This window comes from Pteropus alecto, unplaced genomic scaffold (genome assembly GCF_000325575.1).
Source record: "Pteropus alecto unplaced genomic scaffold, ASM32557v1 scaffold338, whole genome shotgun sequence".
Classification (NCBI taxonomy): Eukaryota; Metazoa; Chordata; class Mammalia; order Chiroptera; family Pteropodidae; genus Pteropus; species Pteropus alecto.
Genome location: NW_006441995.1, coordinates 3,397,484 through 3,422,970, shown reverse-complemented (window position 1 = coordinate 3,422,970; position 25,487 = coordinate 3,397,484). Strand labels below are relative to the sequence as shown.

At 35.6% G+C, this 25,487-nt stretch overlaps 1 protein-coding gene and 1 pseudogene across 1 annotated transcript in view; both read right to left on the bottom strand.

Moving 5' to 3' along the window:
- The window catches only part of C7 (complement C7), a 43,791-nt gene extending 19,350 nt beyond the window's left edge, over window positions 1-24,441 (bottom strand). The window contains exons 1-10 of the mRNA XM_006919511.1: window positions 24,344-24,441; window positions 22,353-22,408; window positions 20,464-20,539; window positions 17,101-17,242; window positions 15,023-15,170; window positions 13,710-13,848; window positions 9,918-10,091; window positions 8,212-8,455; window positions 6,026-6,136; window positions 2,043-2,209 (exon numbers count right to left, since the gene is read on the bottom strand). Of these exons, the coding sequence (XP_006919573.1) occupies window positions 2,043-2,209; window positions 6,026-6,136; window positions 8,212-8,455; window positions 9,918-10,091; window positions 13,710-13,848; window positions 15,023-15,170; window positions 17,101-17,242; window positions 20,464-20,539; window positions 22,353-22,408; window positions 24,344-24,349 (1,263 nt within the window). The 5' untranslated portion in view covers window positions 24,350-24,441. The remainder of the gene's footprint in view (window positions 1-2,042; window positions 2,210-6,025; window positions 6,137-8,211; window positions 8,456-9,917; window positions 10,092-13,709; window positions 13,849-15,022; window positions 15,171-17,100; window positions 17,243-20,463; window positions 20,540-22,352; window positions 22,409-24,343) is intronic.
- On the bottom strand, window positions 9,632-9,750 carry LOC112486105 (annotated as a pseudogene).
- Window positions 24,442-25,487: the final 1,046 nt, after the last annotated feature.

Here is a 25,487-nt window from a genome sequence, read left to right as displayed (position 1 = left end):
GAAAGATTATTTTGAAGACAAATGGATTTCTACTCCTCCAGAGAGTAGAAGAAAAGGAAATACACTTAAATTATAGTAAAGAAGCAAGTGCGATTAAGTTTAAGATTAAATATCCTGACTGAGAGATTTAACATGCTTCTCTAGTGGAGACCATAAGTCTTTCTTTCTAAAGAAATTTAAAACAGGTAGGTATTATTACTCTGTGTTAGATACGTCTGCTAAAAAGCAGCTTTCGAGACCCAAAATGTCCTGGCTAAGCTTTAACAATCTGCTTTCCCAAGAACAAAAAGGTTCTGATATGTCGCATTTGCCACTTCCTTCAGTGTAACTTCTGCCACCATGGCCAACTTCAGACTGCCTTCATGATGTCACGGAACAAGGAGCTGAGACGACATGTGCACTACTGGTTCCGACAGAGTCAATACGAGCTGCCTGCAGCACACCACTGCGAGTATGGACATGAACGCGGAGAGTCAGTCACATTTCCCTCCATCTCTGCCCAAGCTCTTCTGAACTGGATGGAGCTGCATGGTCATATATCTGTAAAATGTCTCTACTTTCTCTGTTCCATTCCTGTCCCACTAATAAAATAGCACAGCTAGCTATGACAGTTACATTCCCATGTGGAAAAGTGCATAGTTGAGAATGGAAAAGAATGTCTGCTTTTCCCTAATCAACAATGTTGGATTTTTAAAGATTTGAATGGGTTACTGACAATGAAAATAAACCATTCTGAATATTAATGATGTCACTTTAAGATAAGACTTCCTGGAGAAAACTCTCCTCCCCCATTTCCCCATACTATGAGGCAAGAGGGTACTGTATAATGTTAGAAAGGTAACTGGAGAAAGTATTACAATTTTTGAGTTTATAAAATGTGTCCAAGTTTCTTAATCTCTCAAAGTCAAGTTTTACTTGGGCCATTATTTGACTCCCATGGCAGGGAATAGAACATAGAATCAATTATTCTATAGCATTTGTTTTGAAAATGTGAATTTATTCCATTGAGATTGTTATATTAGTGAACAATATGAGCATACCACAAGTTTTGTGTTTTCTTACATATAATTTTGTCCACAAGAAACACCAGGTGAACACAGAAAACTAGACACAACTGAACCAAGCCACGTAGAAATATACAAAACACACACACACAAACACCTCAAATATCCATTTAATTCACCACCTGTGTAATAAACTACTCCCATCCACATCTGGTGTTATAACCGTCTGCCATTTCTGATTGTTCTCCTACCACTTTACAATAATTCACAAGCTGTAACTGCTCCATCATCAAGCAAGCTTCAGATCTTTTTCTAGGTAATGTACCACATTTATTGTAGTATATGTATTTCTTAAGAATTTAAAATGTATAAAGCTGTGCTACTGTTTTTTGGTAGAGATTTTTTTTTTTTTTGGTGCCTATCTTTTTTATTTTTAGTAAGTGTCACAGATGAAGTTTTTCAGCGTTATGTTCCTAACCCCATTTTTTTCCCTTAAACTCTTTGGTCTTTTTATTGTTCAATTTTTCCAGGCTCTCTGATTTTTAGAAACATATTTGTTGTGTTATAAAAGAACTAACTTTATCAATAAAACATCCTAAAATTCTGCTAACCAAATTAGTTCTATCTTAATTTATATGACTCCAGGAGACTTCAAGCCATGACCACAGAAAGAAAGGTGACCTGACAAATGTAACAAGTCTAAATGCTTCCTTCTTGCAAGAATCTATAACTCCTCTGAATTAGGGAACAAGAAAAACAATCCAATTTATGTCAAAAGCTTAAAATGAAAATTGTGTCATTAATTTCTCTTAGGATTTACAGAACATTTAACCTTTACAACTAAAATATGAACAAACATGACAACAAACCTCTGTTTCTTATTATTATGTATGCATTCATTTTACCATACAAAACATGTTTGGGATAGAGAAAATGCTAATTACAGCCTTCTCTATTTAACCATCTTGATTTAATCTCATTTTCCTGGTGTAAATCAACATGACTATTTTCTGCTGCTTTAAATAGAGCATCACATACCTTTTGTTTTATAACTTGGGGAAGATCAGTCACAGACCCTGCCCAGGAAGAATATCGTTTTTGGTTTCCAGCGGGATTGTCCAGCTCCAGGAAACTAAGACTAGATGTGAAGCCTGGACGTCCCCCTCTGACAAATGGGTCCCCTCGCAAAACATTGCCCTGCGTTCCTACACAAAGAGAAATTAAATAAAGTGAGTCAGGGTGCACAAATGAAAATGAAAATGAGAACATAAAAGTGAAAAGTCTATTAAGTATTAAAACGCAACCCATTCAACTGAATGACATTCTGGAAAAGGCAAACCCATGGAGACAGTAATAAGGTCAGCATTTGCCAAGAGCAGATGGTGGGAGGGATGAATAGGTGGAGCACAGGGGATTTCTAGGGCAGTGAAATTGCTCTCTATGATACTATAATGGTGGGTACCTATCATTATACATTTGTCCAGACCCATAGAATGTACAACATCAAGAGTGAACTCTCTTGTGAACTATGGACTTTGGGTGATAATAACGTGTTAGTGTATGTTCATTGATTGTAACTAATTAACACTGTGGCCCTGAATGCTGATAGTGGGGAGGGTGTGTCTATGCGGGGAACCAGGTATATAGAAACTCTGTACTTTCTGCTCAGTTGTGCTGTAAACCTAAAACTACTCTAAAAACTGATATTTATTAAAACAACAATAAAAAGAAAACAGTCATTACCTGATAATAGATGATATTAAGAATTTATTGTGTTGGAGATGATGGGGAGAAAAAGAAACCCTCATACACTGCTGGTGGGACTGCAAATTGGTACAGCCACCATGGAAAACAGTATGGAGGTTCCTCAAAAAACTACAAATTGATCTACCATATGATCCAGCAATCCCACTGCTGGGTATTTATCCCAAAGACTCGAAAACCCATATCCAAGAAGATATTTGCACACTGATGTTCATAACAGCATTATTCACAGTGGCTAGGACATGGAAGCAACCGAGTGTCCTACGAAAGATGATTGGCTAAAGAACCTGTGGTACATATATACAATGGAATATTACTCAGCCATAGGAAGAGATGAAATACTGCCATTTGCGACAACATGGATGAACCTCAAGATAATCATGCTAAGCAAAATAAGCCAGACTGAAAAAGTAGAAAATCACATGATATCACTTATATGTGGGATATAAACCTAAAAGCAACAAATGAACAGGACAAACAGAGACTTAGGGACATGGACAATGGACTAGTAGTTACTGGAGGGTAGGGAGTGAGGGAGGAGGGGAGAGGTAGACGGGGTAAAAGGGGTCAAATACAGAGGGATGGGGGAGGGTGAAGTGGGTAAAGGGGATCGAATATATGGTAGCTGAAGGAAACTGGACTTTGGGTAGTAATCACAAAATAGAATATATAGATGTCAAATTATAATGTACACCCGAAAATTATATAATTGTATTAACCAATGTTACCCCAATAAACTTAATTTTTTTAAAAAGAATTTATTGTTCATTTTTTAATGTTCTTAGTGTAATAAAAGTTATGTTATACAGGAGATTGTATATTATGTTATACAGGAGACTGTCTTGCTTCTTGGAAGACACATGCATATATTTGGGGATAAAGCATCATGATGTGATTTCAAAATGTTTCAATTAATATTACAAATATTTTAAATACATAATATTTACATATTGCTAAGTAGTCAATATTATATGTAGATATAGATATATATAACAAAATGTCAAAACAATAAATGTTACATACAAGACATAGATATATAGGTGTTTATTACTCAGTTTCTTCAACTTTTCTATATTTAAAAAAGTTTTCATAATAAAAATATGGAGAAGAAATGTCATTGCATCTGGAATACTAACAATAAGCAAAAAAGTTATTAACTGGCATACAGTAACACACAAAAAGTGTTCTAAAAAGTTTGGATACTTATTAAATCTTTTTTTCCATTTATGTGCCTTGTAATTTCAGAAATATTTTTATCTCCATTTGTAACTAATTTTTACACTGATCTTGACCAGAAATTCCTAACTAGCAGATCAGATTGGGGGTGATTTTCATATCTTTCTTTTAACTAAATTTTACAATTTGATAAAATTTTTATAAAATTTTGCAAATTCAAAAATCGTACTTTTATCATTAGAAATTATTAAAGTTTTATATTTTTAATAAATTGCCTGAGTGCTTTCTCATCTTCATTGTTAGTTATTTTTTAATATGTAAATAGTCACCTCTTTAGTGAAGTGTATTGCAAAGTTCAGTCCCTGAAATACCTGAATTGGAATCATCTGAACTGACTGCAGATTCCTGATTCCTAAACAAGACTTAGAAAAGACTGAGAGAAAAACCTTGGAATCAGCATTTTAACAGGCTATCCCAGGTAATCCTCGTGCTACTAAGGCTTGAAAATCATTGCCTTAACTCAAACCCATTTACAAACTACAGATTTTTAAAAATCGGTATTTATATTTATTTTTAAGCCTGTAGCCTCCCTGTCCACACCCCAGCGACCTCTCTGCTCCAGCTGGTCCTCTTCTCCTAGACAAACAGCTTGGCGAGACAGTGTAGAACCCAAATTGTGATGCCAGACTTTGTGCATTTCTATCTTGTGTCTGATTCTTACCAGTCATAATCTTAGGCAACCTCTCTATACTTCAGTGCCACTGTCTATACAATGGGAATCTGAATAATACCTAACTCTTAGGTAGGAGGACTACATTGGTTCATTTTTGTAAATCACTTAAAATTGTGCCGGGCACATAGTATTATGTGTTTATTAAATGAAATCGGGAAGCAGCTTCCAATCACCAGCCGAGCTAATGACTGATGTCAACATCTTCCCAAAGTTCCCACTTCTGTTTCTATTTCCAGATCTTTTTATTTCCATCTTGTTCAAAAATTTGTCCTCCTCCTTTGTCATGTCAGCTCCTTGAAAATAGGCCCTTTCTCTGGCGTATTTACTGCTGTATCCCCAGTGCCTACAACAATTCCTAGTGCATGCTATGGGCTCAATAAATAGCTGATAAAGTAGGTAAGTAAATAAACTCGGTTTCACTGCTCTGTCTTCCTCCACCTGGCAGTCATTTACCAATATTTCAAGGATCCCCACTTCTTTGATGAGAACTTTCACACCTAGGACAAACTTAAGCTCAAATACTGCTCAGTTCATGGCCTCACACAATGCATTGCAATCTTGCTTTCACACCTACCACACTAAGAGTCTCTTCATTTTAAGACAATTAAGTGTTAATTCCCAAATCCAATGAAGAGGTTTCAGTCTTTTTCTTACTTAACTGCTCTCTAGCATTTCTCTCTGTTGATCTTTCTTTCTCCTTTATTTTTCATGTTACTGACTTTTTCTGGTTCTTATCCTATCAGATTATTCCTTCTTGGTCCCTTTTCTTTCTCTACAACTTTATTCTTTTAACATTTTATTTTAATTGCTCCCTGTATTAAATCCTTTAATGGCATCCGTTGTCATCTGGATGAAATTCAAACCCTTTGACATGGCATAGATATAATCTAAATCAGCTCACTCTTCTAGTTCCTCCTTCAATCACTCAAAGACTAGTACACCATGTTTCCCAACCTCTTTACCAGCAGCAGCAGCAGCAGCATGCATGCATGCACCAAAAACTTAGACTCCACCGAGCATCCATGTCACAGAGTGGACCTGAACTTTCTACTGATGATGTCGTTTTTCTGGGCTTATTTACCAACCATTGCCATAGGAGAGAAAGGCAGTATACACTGAGGACATATTTGCCGTACCCAGGAGATACCCAGTGAATTTTCCAATCTGTATGAGTCTCGTTGCCATGACATATGAAAGAGAGATCAGAGGCCAAAATAACCAAATATATGAAAGACACAAAAAAGAACACATGCTAAAATTTCAAAGGCCCTTGGAAACCAAGAATTAATCACAAGAAAAGAAGGATAGAGGTGAAGCTTGTAATATATACCACCCCCTTCTCATTTACCTGAAGCCCATTTTAAGGCATCTTCCATCTCCTTGCATCTGCTCTTTGAGTATTTAAACAAAAAATTGGAATTTGATGCAGTACATTTATTCATAGTCATTGAATCAACACCTGAAGGAAAAGAGTAAAATGTCCTTAATTTCTGCATTCGTTGAAGATCTTTGAGATGCAGGCAGGTATAAAAGTGAGGTTAAGAGATTGTTTCCGACTGCTGTGCCCATCTAATTAAGAGCGATATGATAAGTACATTTTCAAACACTCTCAAAAAGTTGAAGGTCAGAAAAAGGTATATTTGATTTTTGTTATTGAACAAAATAACAGATAGATGCACATATTTAAGAATGAAGCATCATGTGTCTGAAAGATATTTTCAAATAGTTCAGCAAATAATGGCTTCTAGTAACTTTGTCCAGAGAGGGGAGGAGATGGGAGCAGAAATTAAAAACCCCAAAGAGTGATATCTTTCACCCATCTATAGTCAGCTGCTCAAGCAAATAGATAAAAGTAGGTGTGTGATGGCCTTCAGCTCAACTACTAGAAACCCCAAAAGCTGGGTTCTGGTTCCACAGTAATTAATTCATAAAACCCTAGTTCCACAGCCTTTAACATCTTCGATGTCTCTGATTTCTAACATTTCCTTACCCTGACTCATAACCTTAATATGTAACAATTTCTACTCATTATCAAATGTAGTTTTTTAAAGGAGGATAGAATAAAGTATAGAAGTACATTTTTCTTATATAATTTTATTAATTATATTATAATAACTTCAATATTTTTTAAAGAACAACTGGGGACATATATTATATCCCAGGAGATTTAATTATATTTAAATTAAAACTTTTAGGAAGAACAAAAACTGCTCATGAGTAACATTTTTACTCAAAAGAAATACTTTTGCCAACTCGAAAAGCTTTAAAAAATTCTCTCCATTCCATTTAAATGCTAAAGGAAAAATAAAGGGCTGTGAAACTGAGTTTAGATCAAGGCACTTGCTAGATTAATTTTCCAAGGAAATACTGCCTCTGTCCTTGCTTTAAAAAAAACTATGCTTGTGCAATTTATTTCCAACCTGTGAGTTTAGAAAAGTTCAAGTTCTATTTACCTGTTAATTTGTAAAAATGAAGCCTAGTAGAAAAAAATAGCCAAGGAAACGCAGAAAAAATGTGTAGTTCACCTACAAGAGAAGGCTACAAGATCTCTCTCTCTCCTCCAAGGTTGTAAGGGTATCTTGACTGCTGAGAAAAATCCTGAAGAGATTATTTGGCATGGAGAAAGAAGTGTGGGCCTCATCGTAAGGACAACATTGGGAAGGAATTGGTTTGACTTGGAACATTAGTAAATCAGAGCCAAAGGTTTCCGGAGAGGAGGAATGCGTAGTAAGACACCACTCCCTTCCCTTGTCGGGACCCTTGGTAAGGACTGTCCTCTCACTGTGAAGTTAACACAGCATGAACTCAGTGGCATACCCTGATTCTAACAAAAATCATTTCTAGCAGCAACATAACACAAGGACAAAACTAAGCTGACTTTGGAGACAGTGGGACTTCCTTACAATCTATATGCCCTTTAATGAGTCTTCTCGTAGCACTGAGTCTCCATTCCTCAGTCTGTAGGACAAGAATTATAGTGACTAACTCACTGGGTAATAGTGAAGATCATTGCTAACATATACATAAGTTGCCTGTTGTAAGAAAGGCAGACAATAAATTTAAGCTATTGTTACAAGTTTTGGGTAGCAAGCAAACCTGTGATATCCAGAGTAGATTTTTTTAAAGGAATGTGAGTGGTAAAGAACAGAGGTAAATATAACACTTCTTTGAAACATCTTGATTTCTGCAGCAACAATAATTTCCTCATTAGTTTTCCTTGAGAAATATTATTTAATCTGAAAAATGGGAAAGGTCAAAAGTATTCTCAAAACCCAGTCTATACCCTCTTGAGATAACCAATCATGGCAACGGTTTAATTCACATTTCATGGTATTGTCCAAAAAAGTAGGCAAGCTTTTCTTAAAACCCATAAGATTTCGAGTAGAGTATAATGGACTCTGGCAGTTTTGAATTCCTTTGCACTTCATTTTCTATTTGTCTTATTTTAAAACTCTAAAGTTTAAGTTAACCACATGTTATTTCCCCATTACAATCCCTACAATATTTTTATATAACATTTTTTAAATACTCTACCGTTTTGTTTCATTTTTTCTGTGTCCACATAAAACAGAACTTTGTATTCTCCTCCTAAAGATCCAGACCGCAGAAAATGTGTCCCGTATTCATCAATCAATTTTCGGTAGGCACTGTAGTCATACAGAGAAGGAAGGTGAGAGAGTTCCTTCCAAAATGGCTCAGCGAGTTGTAAAAATTCTGGATTGTTATTGATAAACTGAGCCACTTCCACACTGTTCTGAATAACCAACAACTGATAACTCTATGGAAAGAAGAAAAGGTAAAAGCAGTTTTAGGTTGAAGATAAAAAGGCAATGGAAGTAGTTCCCTGTGCAATGTCTCCATCAAGGGCTACCATATTCATCAACTGCCACCTCCAGCCCAAATCATATGAATTTCTATTTTTGGTGCATGATTAGGTCTCTACTTGGACCACTTACTTGAAGCAATCTAAAGAATTTTTGAAATGTCAGGTAGAAATAATATCTGAGAGATGTCATGGTAATTTTTTTTATATTTGGCCTTGAAAATTCTGAGACCAAGTTGTTATGCCCTCCTCAACTACAAAAACCGAATCAACTTCATTAACTGCTAAATAATCTCATAAATAAGTATATAAAACAATGTGTCCCTAGGAACCACATCTTGATGATGACTTATTGGTAGAGTGATCATATAATAATCTCCCACACTGGCATATTTATGAGTTAAACTATTTTATAATAAAGTCTTTTAAATGCTTGAAAAGTATTTAAATGATTTCCAAGACAGATCTACTTTATATCAAATATTCACTTACATGAACAATATAATATGAAATGACAAATGTTTTTACAGCTCATATTTCCACAGTTGGGTTCTTAGTCATAGAACAAATAAAATCAATATTTTATTTATCAAATCTTTTATACTTCTCTTGTGTGATTTATTAATCAAGTTACAAACTTTAAGAATGAGATAAAGTATGTGGATTGTGAATGATGATCAGCCTAAAATTTTTTTCAGCAGTAAAGTGTGTGTATCAATTAGTACAATGCATGACAACTGTTCAGGTTGCCCATGATGAAAGTTTTGAAATTTTAAAACAACAAAGTATCTTAAATCGTTTGACTTCCTCATATGAAAATTTTGATATCTCAAAAGTAATAAAGTGTTTTAAAACTTTTTAGTTTCATGCACCTTTTTAAAAAGATTCTAGTATTTGCATTTAAGAAGCACATGTTAACTGAATTTTTAAAATTATAATTCTAATACTTAAAATAGCATCAATAATCATGGATGAAAAAATTTACGATAGTTTTAACTAGAAGATTTGAAAGTAATGTGGTTTTTTTTAGATTTTTAAATAAATACAAATACGTTAATGAAAAAATAAAATGTATAAATAAATATATCAAGGAGAACTAATAAGACAAGATCACACCTTTTTTTTTTTTAATGCCTACAGCACCTGGTCTTCCTAGGTGGTCTGCCATCTAAGTACTAACCAGGCCTGACCCTGCTTAGCTTCCAAGATCAGATGGGATTAGGCTTGTGCAGGGTGGCATGGCTGTAGACCAAGATCATACCTTTTAAAGAAATATATTGTATTGTCTCTTCAAAGAAGATATTATCGCCCTATTTAAAAAATTAAAGCTGATCCTTTTGGTAAATATACTTTTGTTAATGTCAGAAATACTTAAACTAATAAAATATGGAAAAGTTAACTAATATTTCATACTAACCTTTTCCTTCTGGTTTTTATCATAATTTGAATTACGATGAGATGAAGACGAAGAAGCTCTAGATCCAAAATAGAATTTTGTCCTACTAGATGATGAATATTCTGCTAATGTATGTTTTGCATAAGACCAGCTACTGTTGTAATATTCATAATTAAAATCATTATTTATTTTCACCTGTAAAGAAAGTGTAAAATTTTGCTATCACCAAATTAAGGCTTTGGATATAATCAAGAATCTTTTGCCATAGATCCTTTAATATGGATACTTTCTTCATATAATCTTCTCCCCAAAACAAAGCTTTATTGACACAAAACAAGTGTGCCACTCATTAAGACCAGGGCTGTATGAGTATAAGTACTCCAGAGTTACATAATATTCTATAAGTATTCTTTGTTAAGCAGAAAACATGGTATCAATAACAGCAATCCCAAATGATTCACAAAATACATCCGTGAGCAAAGATCTGGAATTTTCCTTGAATGTCAACATTTAGCCCAGAAGTAATTCATGGGGCTACACTAACAAAGAACTACAAAGCATTTGGCTCTTTTTGTCTAATACAGAAGAACAGAGTTGCAAATAGGTTACATGAAGGTATTAAATCATTTGTACTTTGTTTTAGAATGTTCTATGTGATCCAGTAGTGAATTTAACTTTCCCATTCTGTTAGGATTTATGCGAATAAGCCTCTTAGCTGCTTAGTTCAGCATCTCATCAACTCTGATCTACTCTACACGTAACTGCAAGAATCATCTTTTTTCAAGGTAGTGTGATCTTCTTAAATTTTCCTTAATTAATATCCTCTTCCTTCCAGATTAGATCCTAGATTTCCTCAGACTGATCCTCCCTCTGAAATTATAAATGCAAACATCCTACACTCTGGTGTTTCTTACTCTTTTGACTCTCGTTCTATTAGCGCCATATCTCTTATTCAGCTTCGTAGAGACAAGCTCGTCAGTTTCTTTTCCCTCTTTCTCCTTATCAGCTCCTTCATTGTTACTTCCTTCCTGCTGTAGTTAGGCTTCGTGGTTTATGACTTCAACCATTCTCTTGCTAGAGAACTTAACTTCCTTGTCTAGATAGGTCCTGCCATCGTATTTTCCTGACAAAAACCAAACCGTGGATCAATGCTTGCAGCCAAACTGCCTAGTACTACTATAGAAGAATCACACAACTATAGACTGGTGCCACTGTACATTCATTCGGATTGACCAACCTCAGTGGAACCCTCAATACACTGTAGCAGTCCTATGTTTGAACTATGGAGAACATTCACTACCTCCACATCTGTACCTGGGTTTAATACTTTAATGATTGACTCACTGCCTATTGCTTCCACGTCACTTCCCTCAGGCTGGATCCTCAAAACATCTATATTCTTCACTCAGTAACAGGCTATAATTTCTCTCCACTCTGACAAACACCTACAAATTCAGTGACTAGAAAAGCATTTCAGATGTCAATCCAAAAACCAAGCCATGCTGAGAAAAACAAATGTCAGGATTATGCTGTTATTAAATTACTCCTCTTCTTCAGAAGCTGCAAACTTCCGGCATGTTTACCTTTCAACTATGTCAGAAATTCTCTTCTTTATTATTTTCTCTGCTCCGTAACTTTCTAAATTTGATCTGAATATGTAATTCTTCTCCTTATAATTATGAAAGAATTACCAACACAGCCTCCTAAGAATAGAAGGAAAAAAAATTCTCTACAAATGCTTATCTCACCTTCTCCCTTCTGGCCACAGGTTAAATTACAATACATATCATTCACCATGTGGAATGCAGAATTGAAAAGTAATTAAATGCTATACATTAAGAGAGTGAAATAGTAGAAAAATAAAGAGCTGTGAAGTAGTGATCCAAGTCCTACTACTTATTCATTTCGTGACTTGGAGCAAATCAGCTAAAGTCTTCTTAGCCTCTATTTCTACATTATATAAAATACTAAAATATTATTTACCTTCCAAAGATATTGTGAGAAATAACCTATACAAATTGTCTAAAATAATGCAGATGTCGCAGTAGTTATTCAAAAATTGGTAGCTACGATTATTTTTCAGATCAGTTTCACTTTCCATTTTCATAATTCAATAATTCTTAAATGTAATTTATTTTATTTTAGGTTGGAAGATGGTGAGTTTGCTATTTATAATCAGAACTGCTTTCTGAGGAGAGTTAGTTTTGGTAAACAAAGGCCCTTCCGTCTAAACATCCTAATAGTTTTGGTTTACAAATTTGGGAATAATAGATGAGTACTGAACTGGAAATGTTGGGTATTCTGGGAAGAAAGGAAGAAAGCAATGAGAGAGATCTTGAAAGATCTCTTGGACAGCAAGAAAGAAACTAGAAAGAAGAGGAGCAATTGTGGATGCTCTCAGCTGATTTTTCCGACGAGCATTTCCTGTGCCAAAACAAAAAGCAATCTCAGCAGTTAAAAAAAGAAAAGGAAATCAGAGGCTAAAACAAGATGAGACCAGAAATTTCATTTTTTTGAGACTGTGGAAGGGCAGATATTTTAAGATGAAGGGTGTCAACTGTTTTTGTTGAATGTTTGCACTATTGCAACAGAAAAATCTCTACTCTATTTTCTCTACACATCTTCAGAAATGTTTCCCAAAGCCATAATTGTTTTTGTGTGAGTAGATTTTCTGTTGAAATCAAGGAGCAGGATGAGTGTAGGTGTGTATGACGGCATGCAAGAAGCAGAAGCCTAGAGCCAGAGGAGATCCTGAGACTACAAGAAAAATTTAAAAGTCAGGCAATATGGATGGACATTGACAAGGATGTGGAGCACAAACCACTCTCCCATGCTGCTGATGGAGGTATAAATTGATACACCCATGTTGGAAACTTTACCTAGTAAAGTGTATCATAGACATGGCAGCAATTTAAGTTCCAGGTGTATGCCCTAGAGAAATTCTACCTTATTTGCATGGAACTCATGCACAAAAATGTTCAAGCATTTTCATTAGAAAAAGTTAGGAACAGCAAAAAAAATGCCATCTACATCAGCATGAATAAATTTCAAAATCATAATTTTGACCAAAAAAACAATCCATAGAGGAATATATACTATATGAATTATTTATATAAATGGACAAATAAAAACCAGTCAAAACTAAATTACAAATTTTTATTTAGGGACAAAGACATATGGGATAAACATATACAGGAGACAAGGAAATAATTAATACAAAATATAGTGGTTGCCTGGGGAGTGGGGATGGAGGGATATGACCAGAGAGGAGTAAATGGGAACCTTTACATCACTGGTAATATTCTATTTCTTAATGTGGGTGATGGGCATATATGGGGGGGGCGGTATTTGTTTTATTAGTTTTCTTCAAACTGCATATATATGTTATTCATACTCTTTTGTACGTATATAAACTATTTCACAATTTAAAAATAAAAGCATTTTTAAGTGAGATGACATCGTAGCAATTGTAAGGAAATTATCATACCAGTTATGGCCAGGGCCTTGAGTTTTAAGACTCATGCAGGGACAGACCATAAAATTGTGGGCCCACGTGGAGAATAGGCAAAAAAAAAAATGAGCTAAAAAGATATTTCAGCTTAAACGACACAAGTTAAAAGTCTCATTGCCCTGTACTCCAGAGTTACATAATATGTATTCTTTTGAAGCCCATATAAAACATTTATAAGAACTGACCACATATTAACACAAGCAAACTCTCAGCAACTACCAAAACAATAAATTTCATACAAATAATGATCTCTGGAAATAATTCACAGATTAGAAATAGGTAAAATCAATGTAATTAAGTACCTGAAATGTATAGGAGAGGATATTTCCACTCAGTCTGAAAGGTTCTTGTCCGTCCCCACTAAACACCTTTCTGCATTGACCACCATAACTTTTTGTGTTGATGACTCTGTTTCTAAACTGGCCAGTGAGTGCATTGTAACTGTTCAAAGAAGAAAGAGAGGGAGGAGGAGGAGGAAGAAGAAGAAGGAGGAGGAGGAGGAGGAGGAGGAGGAGGAGGAGAAGGAGGAGGAGGAGGAAGGAGAAGCAGTTAAAATCTAGAAATAGCACTTGCTGAAAAAGGCATCATTAAAAAACTCTAGAAATTCTTGAAATACGTTATGGTTAAGCATCTCTTTGAGAAAGCTCAAATAAGGGAACAGTGTCCTAATGCACACCGTACATTATTCAACCTCTCTTGCTTGGTATAATAGCTAAAACTAATATCTGGGAAAATCCAACATCTTTTCAGCCTAAGAACGTGTTTGGGAAACACACAGCCCTTTTGTATCTATGGCAACAGCTGGTTTTGAATTGAATCTATAGATAAAACCAATACAATCAAGATTACTTTTGAGGAGAGAGAGCGCTCTACAATGAATTTCAACTATTTGCCTCTTTGCATGCTGACTGGTATTCTCTTTAGAGTAATTTTACCATTTCTCTGTTAAAGAATTTAAAAATATTATAGAAAAAATTACACTTAACTATCATTCTATAATAGATTATTTTAAAGCTTTGAAATCTTAATTTGGGTCTGACCCTTTAAAATTCTTCAGAATTCTTTTTGAAAAGGCAAACACAGGATTGTCCCAACTTTATTAAGAAATGAAAGTTACCAGCTAGTTTGGGCAACTAATTACTTTTTAGATTGAATATTCCAACACACTGCTTGTCTCTTCTTTCCCTGCTTTTATTCTATTGTCTTCATTCGTCAATGGCCCTACCTCATTAAACCAGTTCTCTCTCTCTTTTCTTTCTCTCTTTCTCTCTCTCTCTCTCTCTCTCTCCTTCTCTCCTTCTCTCCCTCCCTCCCTTTCTCTCCCTCTCTCTCTCTCCCCCTCTTTTTCTCCTTTTCTCTCTCCCATAGTTTGACTATCTATGCAGGTTTTTCCATGTCTTAGGGGTTTCCCTGGATGCAGGACTTAACAGTGTTAAAACCAGGACAGTTCAAGGACAATTGGTCACTCAATGTTTTACCACATACACTTACAGGTATACAGATATACAGATATAAATATGGTTACTATGTGGTTTGTTATTAGACTTACCAAAAAAAAAAGAAGAAGAAGAATTATTACCCATCAATGTGTCCAGGAGGCTGCCCAGCACCTTACCCATTTCCAGTAAGTTCTATGTTGGGAGGAGGTTTATCAAGGTCACAGGAAAGTCTCATATTCGAGTCCTCACATTTGTCTTCATCAGCACTATCTTCTTCACAGTCAGAATCTCCATTGCAAACCAAAGATTTGCTGATGCACTGACCTGACCACGAGAAAGGCCGCCACACAAAAATAAAAGAGGGAAAAAGGGAAACACTACATGACATCAAAAGGTTTTGCCCCCAACCCCCAGCACTACACTCACATCCTAATGTGAGTTTGACATAAATCCTCAGTGTGTTCAGGGAAGGACTGGTGATTATTTTGTTCCTTATTTTGTAACACACAAAATTGATTCTGACCTTGGCAGGACACCAAATTGAAAATAGAACCTGAATCTCAGTTCTAGGCTTTCAGCCATAAGCATCAAGCAGTTTGTCTGAATCCTCCAAAATCATACAATGCTAACCACGGGAGGACAGATTAACCTCCTGCATTCGACTTTTGGTTTCTCTTCTGTAATCACTGACTCAGATGCCAAAGTCCTGCTTTTCTTCGTGATTTAGAAGTACAGGCTGTGAGAGCATGGGAACTGAGTCGAAGGGTTAAAACTCAAACTTTCTTTAGCACCTACTGTGTGTGAGACACTCTTCTTGGTGTTGGGATACAAATATGAATAAAAATGGTATTCATCAGGTTTTTCATATACTTTACAATCTAATAGGAAAGTTTAGGAAGACGTAGATTGTTACAATTCAACAATATAACTGTTGCGATACACATAAGCCCAGACTACCAAGGAAGCACTAGAGGGTACAAATAACCTAGCTCCTGCCTACCTCCCCAGTATCATCTTCAGGCATTCCACTAGTTTCCTATGCTCTAGTCATACTGGATCACTTACATGAATAAAAGACCAGGCTTTCTGTCATCTCCACTGAACTTGCACTTACAATTCTCCCAGCCTAGAGGGTTTTCTCTACCTGTCACTTTCTTATCCTTCAAGAATCAAATTACACATCATCTCCTCTCAGAAATCATCCCTATCCCACAGTCTACAATGCATGTCCTCCCTCTGTGTCCTCATAGTATGCATTGTGCACAACTGTCGTGATAGCATAGCATGAACCCCACTATATTGTCACTCAATCCAATGCAGTAAACATTTGTCGAGAGTTGACTATGTACCAGGCACTCCAGATTCAAAAATGCAATATAATCCATGTCTTCAAAGAGTTCACGTTCTGCCAAGAGATATCCAGGCCCACAAATACTCCAGATTACAGATGGTATCAAATGCATAGGGAACACAGAGAAGTGATTTATTAATTAGCTCTATCAGTTGAGAGTTTAGGAAAGGCTTCCCAAAGGAGGTGTCACCTAATTAGGGTTTTGAAAGTAAAACAGAAGTTCTACAGGTATTATTAAGGAACACTTCTAACATGTAACACTTCTCATATGTAACAGAAATTACGTATGTATTATTCTGCCCATAAAACTTGAATTTTTTTTCAGGGAAGAGGCTATGTGTCTTATTTCTAAATCTATAACCCTCATCACTATATCTGGAGCATAACAAGAAAAATAAATATTTGCTAAACGTTATTAAATTAATCTGACTGCACAAAAGTGACATAGACAATAAATCAAATAATAATGCTAAAACTATGTTTCAATCACCCCATGCATAGGGGTGACCTGTATTGCTCCTTGATTAGCTAATTAGAGTTGCTTTTCTTATAAACATAATAATAATTTTGGTAGTAACATTATTTTTGCCCAACCTCACTGAACATACCAGACTCACTATACATCTTCACCAAAAATGCAATGTCAAGAACAGTTTGGGTCTGTCAATAGCCATATTTCTTTTTAAAGAAGCACGGGGTGTCCCTGCCTTAATTACCAGATGCCTCCCCTTGCATCTGAAGGAATGATAGGTGAGTGTGTGATTATTACGCCAATAAAAATCATACTGATATGTGGTGAAAATTAACTTATGAGCCAATGTAAATTTGGTAAAATTCAACAAATATATACTGAGCGAATTAAATAACATTTGAATCCACAATAAGCCTATGGAAAGCAAATACCTGAAAAACACCTGAAACGCTCTCCACATCCCTCTTCTAGTGGACATCCTCGTGTAGGTTCACACGATTGTGTTTGAAAAGGACTGCCAGAGCAAGGCTGGCCTCCATACTGCCCATATACAGCAATCGACCTCCTGCGAATCTAAACAAAAGAACAGGTAGTGCTTTTTGATATCTCCAGATTCATCTGAGAAATAAAATCTGAGTGAAATTAACACAATTGGAGAAACAATGTTCAGGAAATGATTCTGGTGTCCCACAGAAATAAAACTTCCAAAATCAGTGAATCCTTGAGTCCAGTGACACTTGGGTTATTATCTATAGAGTGTTCCCAGCTTTGTATTTACTTTCAGAATTGAGTGCTAGAAAAATAAAAATAAAATTAGTGAATCTTTAAGAAAGTAGCCTGAAAAAGTTAACTGGGTAGACATATAGACTGCAATACAGAATGATTAACGCTTTTGCCAAAGCTATGCACCAAGAGCTAATTAAAAAGGTGAAAATAAATTTGGCTGGAAGAATGATATGGGTACTGGGAAGGAGACTGAGATGAAGCGGAGTTAGAAAAGTGCTGACAATTGATTTGAACTGAACTTTAAGCCTTCTTCAGGAAGGCAAGGCAAAGCAAAATAATCCAGAGAAAACTATGTTAATATGGAAGTCAAATTTACAAAACAGAAGCCCAAGTAGTCCAAAGGTAAAGTTACACACCTACAATGGACTTTATGAGACAATCAAAATCATTGACCTCTGTAATGAGAAATACGTCAAAATCAAATCTTTGGGGGGGAAAGCAGAGGAAAATTGAGAAAATCATCAAGCCAAATGAGAAACAACTAATTGTCTAAAATTCACTTAATCAGACGCGTACCCAATGTTTAAACGAACAAAAAAAATCTACAAATTCCTTTTCCTCCCCAGAGGCAATCTTTTAAACCTCTTCCTATACTCACCTCTTCCCCGTTAATAAAAATGAAATCTGAGATGCCAGATTTAATTCAGGAAGGCAAGGCAAGGCAAAATAATCCAGAGAGAACTATGTTAATATGGAAGAACTATGTTAATATGGATACTTTAAAACTTCAGCAAAGATTAACAGGGAAGACTAGATATGTTGAACGTAGTTGTCCACGTGGGGATTTCTTGGAAGGAAGGATCACTGCGCTGTGGTTTGAACTCAGCCATTTTACACCAGCCTGGCCCTGGCCCTGGCTCTGGCACCTTTCATTGCATCTAAGAAGAAGAGCCGTGGAGGAACGTGAGTGGGGAACGAAATTCAGTAAAGTTTCTTGATGAGTTTTTAGTTTCTGTACTTAATTGATGAAGACAGCTCTTATGTATTGTTTATTACTTTGTCATTTTCTGAAGTTCCAAAGCATAGATTGTGTTGTTTGTCTAAGTAATGTTTTGCCTCTCCATATACCGGGATGACCTTGATGACTGCCCATTTTCAGCAGTCTCATTCTCACCTGCCAAATTCTGATCTTACGACCCCTTTTTCATTTTCACTTGTCTCTTTCTGGGTGAAATTTAGATTTTATAAGCCAGGGATGTATCCATTATGTGATGACACTTCACTCAAGAAAAAATTACTAATTGCAAAATACCTTCTATCTACTTCTATTTAGTGTTCTTTCTTACCTTGTTTATAAACAAATGGTAAAAATGTTTTTGTTTGACATTTGTCTTGTTATTCCTGTATTTGTTTGCCTGTAATCAGAGTTGTCATCCATTACGTTTGTCAGAAGCCAAATTCTGCATTTGTGTAACTTGTTTTGTAAATACCATTCATGGAAGTACTAAATCAATGCTTAATGAAAATGATGATTATGATGATGCTTCAAAACTATCTTCTGCAATACGTTTATATTACTTCAATAATTAAAAAATGAATTTTAAATAACCATTTTTACCCAAATTGAACCACCTTTAAAATATTTTACAAATATTGACTCATGTAGTGCACCTGAAACTAATATAACATTATGCCAATTATATTTCAATAAAAAATATTTAGCCACTCAAATGCTCAGAACCTTTAAAACAAATATTGTATTTTTAGAATTTATTCTAAGACAATTATCAGAAGAGAGGACATATGTCTATGCATTAAAATGTTCAATAAAGTTTTACTTATAATAACAAAAAATGTAAATTACCTAAATCTCAAACAATACAAAGGTAGATAAATAAGATTGGTATATTCGTATAATGGAATACAATACAGCTGTTAAAATTCATGCTGATAGTGTAATGTTAGGTTAAAAGAATAGAATAAAAAACTATATCTTAACTATGGAAGGTGAACACACAATGTAAATATATATATGCTTACTGCTAAAATGTACTGCTGGAACTTATCGAATTTTGTTAACCAACATCACCATAAAAAATTAATTAATTAATTAACTTTAAAAAATAATCAAATAATCCTATTTTAAAAAATTATAACCACACAAAAAAGAAATAAACACCAAAATGTTGGTTTATTGGTTTTAATTAAATGATAGAATTATAAGTAGTGTTTTCTTTATATATACTTTTCTGCTTTTCTCCAGTGAATAATTTTTTAAATTAATTTCCCCCACACACACACTTCCACCCCTGACCTATGGATGTTGCCATTTCGCCTTAAGAGCTGGATCTCTGAGGGCAGGGCGTCCCCTCCCACATGCTCGTGGCGTGCACTCGGGGGTCCTGGAGCACCTGGGGTGTGGTCTGTGGCTCCACCTGGGGTGCGAACCCAGGACCTTCTGCGTGTAAGGCAGATATGCTAACCACTACACTGTGGAGGCACCCCTTCCAGTGAATAATTTTGTAACAAGAAAAAAAGCAGACATTTTTAGAAGTACTTTATAATCTCCAGATCAAGTCTGATATTTTATTTGCGTTACTTAGGAATTAAACTTTAAAACATTGCAAAATGTTTGACTTTATATGGTCATTCCCTATTTTTCATGGTCAGGTAAAGCAAAGCAGCTATTTTACTACTTGTTAGTCTTTGTTTCGAATAAGAAAAAAAGTCGAACCCGGTAAATATGAAACATATTTTGAATTATCTACTAAATTCATTGCTATTTGTATTTCCTAATAGCTCAAGAATTAACAAGTTGCTTTTAATTTTTATTCTATGTATATTTCTACAATCAAATGTAAGATTTAGAAAAGTCCTACAAGAAAAATTGAAATGCATAAATTACTTTATTACAATATTAATTATTAAACATCATACTTTTTCCTTTAAAATTACTAATTATATTTTTAAGAAACATAAAAACTAGAATTCAAAAGTTAATACCATTTTGTCCATACCTAAGCTATTTCTGCATATAAATAGTAAATACAGTTTTTGCATGGTCCTACCTGAGACTTAGTACAACCATTGCATTCTGACCACGGACCATAGGAATCCCACTGGCAATTGACTGGAGAAGAGGCACTGTCAAATTGTTCATCACAAAGCAAGCAGAAAGATAAGAGAGAAGGGACACAAAGAATAGTCAAAAATAGTCAAAAATAGTCAAAAAGTCAAAAATTGCTTCACAATTTTTTTTCTCAGAGGCACCAAAAGTATCTCAAAATATATAAAACATATATGTAAAAGGGACCCATTTTTTTTAGAGATTATCATTTATTAAACATCTATAATGTACCAGGCACTATTTAGACACTGGAGTTGTAGACATATGAAAAGATATAGGTCATTCACCATTGATAGAGAGGAGGAAAAAGACACAGATGCAGAAATAATCATAATGCAATAATGCAACCACAATCCATAATACAATATATCTAATTTGAAAGATTTTATAACAGAAATGTGTACAGTGTAATACATTGCGGAAATATAGATAAGAGAATGTTCAGAGTTGGGAAGGATAAGTGAGAACATATAGAAGGAAGGCATTATGGCCTTTGAAAGGATTCTGAATGATGAATGGAAGAGTTATACAGAAACTCTTAACTGGGAGACCAGGAGCTCTAAAAAGACCCTATGAGAAGTGGGAAGCTAAAAAGCGGCAAAGTCTAAGTGAACAGGAACTTATTTTTAAATGCTCCCTGATCATTTAGGCCACTTCTTAAGCACACACCCATATAGGGGAAATGTGAGCTTAAACAATTCCACTCAAATACAATACATGTGGAAAATGGAGAGTCGACTCTCATACAATGCTTAACTCGGACCACATCAAGGAGGTCACATGGCTTAGACCTAAGAAACTAAGGAAGCCAAGCCTAAAAGCACATTTACAGAGGGTAAAGGGATAAAGATTTCTGGTTTTTGGATTTTGAGTACATTTCTATCTTTGGAAACATCTTAAGTCAGGGTGATTTGTGCTTACCTTAAGGCTGTCAGGTGACCCCGAAAGTAAGGAGTCCCGTTCTGTAGTGTGTATGTCTCAGGTGCTTATATAGAGCCAGCCTTGCTAACCTGTAGTCTTGACGTGGCACCAATGATCCAGTACCTTCCAATTTTTTACCCTTAAACAATCTGACCTTACTATTTTTCAATATCACGTCCCAGGGACAGGCTGCAGCCTTCCCCGAACACCAAGGGTTAGGAGGGGAAGCTAGCTTGGCTTCCCCTCCACTGTGCTCCCACAGTACCTTGTTCGGGCCTCTCACAGAGCCCTTAGAAAATCTTTATTGAAATCAACTGTTTCAGGATCTGAATCACCCAGTACACTCTCAGCACTGTCTTGGTCCTCTTTATATCCCCAGTCTCTAGCACAGGGCCTGACACATATTCCAATAGTTCGATAAAGTGAGCTGACCTGGTCCTGTCCCCACTAAGCTGACAGTGAAAGCAAAACAAGGTCATAGGTAAACAATAATGGCTTTTTTTCAGGTCTCAAGAGCCAATAAAACTATTTTCCTAAAAAACTCTCAACCTTTAAAATCCAAAGAATGTTTTGCAATGACTACATTTAAAGATCAAATTATGCCCTAAGCCGTGTAGGGCCGATGTGATTCTCTGAAATGCTGGTAAAACCATGGAACTGGGACAAGTGAATAAACCTCGAGGTGTTTTTAATCTTTAGGTTTCTTCCTTACAGCGACAAGATAAAGTAAAATATTAATAATAGTAGAACAAAAGTTGCTATCACTGACTTCTCAAAATGTGGAAAGTGTTAAAGGGATAAACATGCTCAGGCTACAACATAGAAATTTGGTCGTGCTAAAGAATTTCCTAAAAAGAAAAATAATAATAATTTTTAATGATTTCCACACACGATCCCAAAAATTCTCACCTTGAAAGAACTGGGAAGTCCTCTATAAATCCCACCAAGATGAATAAACTTATTGCCTGGGGGAAAATAAAAGCATTATTTTAGTTTGCATTTTTGTAATGAGTTGAAAGTGAATACATGTGCACAAGTCAAGATTTGTGATTTAGGAATATAAAGAACGAAAGAACCATGGAGAAGCCTCATTGACTCTGCTTGTCTTTTAAGTTTCCATTTTACGCTATCTAAAGAGAAACCAGAGTATTAAGTTTCCATTTTAAATAAAAGTTTAATGTGATTCTGTTGAGCTCACCTCCTGCCACTCATTTCTGTAAAGACAAGGAGGAGCTGCATGATGTCATGGACAAATTGAAAATGCTCACTAGTTAAATGGTCACGAATGTTTCCTTAGGATCCCATCATCTTTTAATTCCTTTCTCCATCTCTGGCCAGAGAGGCAGCGATTTCATCATCCTCCTTAGTTCTGTGCATAGCTCCTTCAGTCTTTGAAACACCTCTGAGGACTTTTATAGTCATGTTTACATGATAGCATGATGATAGCCTAAATATTGAGGATCTGACTGGTTACAAAATTGTATGTAAAATGCGATTACACATAGAAGTCTGAAAAGAAATCAATTAAAACCTTAAGAGTGGTTATCTCTGGGTGGAGAAATAATAGATATTATCTTCTTTTTGAACTTATTTTTGCCAATAAAGTAGTATTATAATCTAGAAAAGGATATATATTTTTAAATGCACCAATACTAACACAGTATAATTGGTAGAAGATGGCTGATAACATCAAATCAGCTCTGGGCATATCAAGAAAGCAGATGGGCCCTGACCTGAGCCATCACTGTGCCTGACCACATCCCAGTCCCATGAGAATCATGCCTTAGGTTCACAAACCCCGAGCTCATCTCAGCTCAGGGAAGGGAGAATAAAAGGCTGGACCACAGCTAGATCAGAGGGAAGCCCTTTTTGTTCTGAAGTCCTCCTGAAATACTTCAGACCCAAGTTACAAATGTTCTAAAATTTGAGATAAAAATACAAGCCAGACTAATAGAGATTAGATTATATCATAATTTTAACTTTGCAGGGTTGCTTGGTATTCTAACATCATAACATTAAACAAATCAACTTTGTAATTTGTGTTTAACTTTTCGTCATTTAATTCCATGTAATTTCACGCATAATTTATTCAAGACCCATATCTTGCTCCTCCTCCAACTCCATTGAAAAATGAGCATAGATTCAGTATTGCAAATGGACAGCATAGCGACCACAAGAGCAATCTAGCAGCTGACAACATTGAGAAATTATTGTTCCAGCATTAAAATGCAAAAGCTTTAAAGTTTAAATACGAAAATTTAATGTAGTAGCAATTTCAATGTATTTTTTTTTTTGCATCCCATAAATATAGTCTATGATAGTGATTTCTGTCTTTGGTCCTGCCTTTGGATGAATGGTAATTTTTAAAAATATTTGGCCATTTTGCTTTGAGCTAACATGTGTGCTTGCTAAATCTTTAGTTTCAGTCCATCTATCTGTATTGTCTACTTTCACAATCCTGACCCTTTAATTCGGGATTCCAAATTCTAAAGTTCCAAGTCTCCAATTTCTCTTTTCTATAAATCTAGATAAGTCAAACCATGGGGGTTCATTGCAAGGCTCCAAATCAAACACACACAAAAATACACCGGAGGGAATTTTTCCCTAAGAAATGACAATAGTACTGTTATATTTCTCAATGGCTTCCTCAGGACTTTCATAAACATTGTCTCCAATTTCTGATTCCTAGACCACCGAACCCATAATTTAACTGCAAAACAAGGCAAAGAATTCACTTTGGCTGAACTGTTGAACTTATTTAAGTACGGATTTTTTAAATGTCACCCTCAGATCTTTCTCTTCCTTGTTTTCCCATGCCCTTTCTTTATTTGAACTCTTCTAGTTAAGCCTCACCCCCTTTTGAGATAGCTTTGTTTACAAAAGTAATGAAATAATCTTACCTTCATGTTTGGGAAAACAGTCAAGGCAGACGAGAGTGAGAAAAATTTCTGCTGTGAGTGACCGGTGAATTTTCAAAAGCAGGAGGAGCCCAGCAGTCTTCGCCCTCCCTGCCTCCTCCTACTGGGGTTTGCTTGGCACTCTTATACAGAGCCAGTGCTCCTGAGACTTAGCTCCTCCCCCAATCAGATTCTCCGGACACAAGGAGCCTGCCCCTGTACTTAGTCTGGGTCTCAAAGCCAGATTTATCTTATCAATCTACACAGGCCTTAGCTCCAGCCAGCTGGGACTGTTTGGAAGTGTAGTTCTGAGAAAACATCTGTAGGTCAAGGAAGACAGCCAATGTTCTCAAATCAACGTTTAAGTGATTTTCAACCAAAGGAGATTCCATGTAAGGCAAAGAATAAGCCTCCTTCCTGTTTCAATCTCCTGAACTAAGAATATATTTTCAAGATTCTCTTTAAGGGTGTTATACACCAGACTTTGAGATTAAACACTTTGTGGGAGAAAAGATCTAAATGCAGTTGAGTTCTGTCACTCAAAATGTAAATGGAATCTTCTGGAGTGGAATTCTCCACCACCTCTAAAAAACTACGTATAGCCTAACACAATATAATATCCATCATTCGTGCTTGACTTTCATAGAATGATCAAAACAAGAGCATAATTTTTTGCAAACATATTAAAAGGCATCCCAAGAACTTCCCTTAATCCTTTGATATCCAGATATCTCTGTTGGAAAATTCTTATCATGGTCATCATGGATGTCCATTTTCTCTTCTTCAGTTGTTGTCTTATTCTGCCAAATTCTCCTTTTCCATGGCTTTGCATTGACTCTAGCAGTTCTCCAACATCTCTTTAATAGATTTTATAAAACCCTACATTTTTAGTTAGGTTATCAGATTTTCTATTGAAGTTGAGCTACAGCTGAGCTAAATATTCTGGCACTAGCTACTAGGGCATTGTGAGTAGGAGAGATGCAAGTGTTATGTGAATTCAAAGTAATTTTATAAGTAAACATTCCATTAGTGAATATTATCCAGTTTTAACAATTTTTTTCTATATCTAAAGTACTTAAATAGACACCAAGCCCCAGTCCTCCCTCCATAAATTAATAGTGGTTGTCCAGAGACAAAGCTTCTGCAT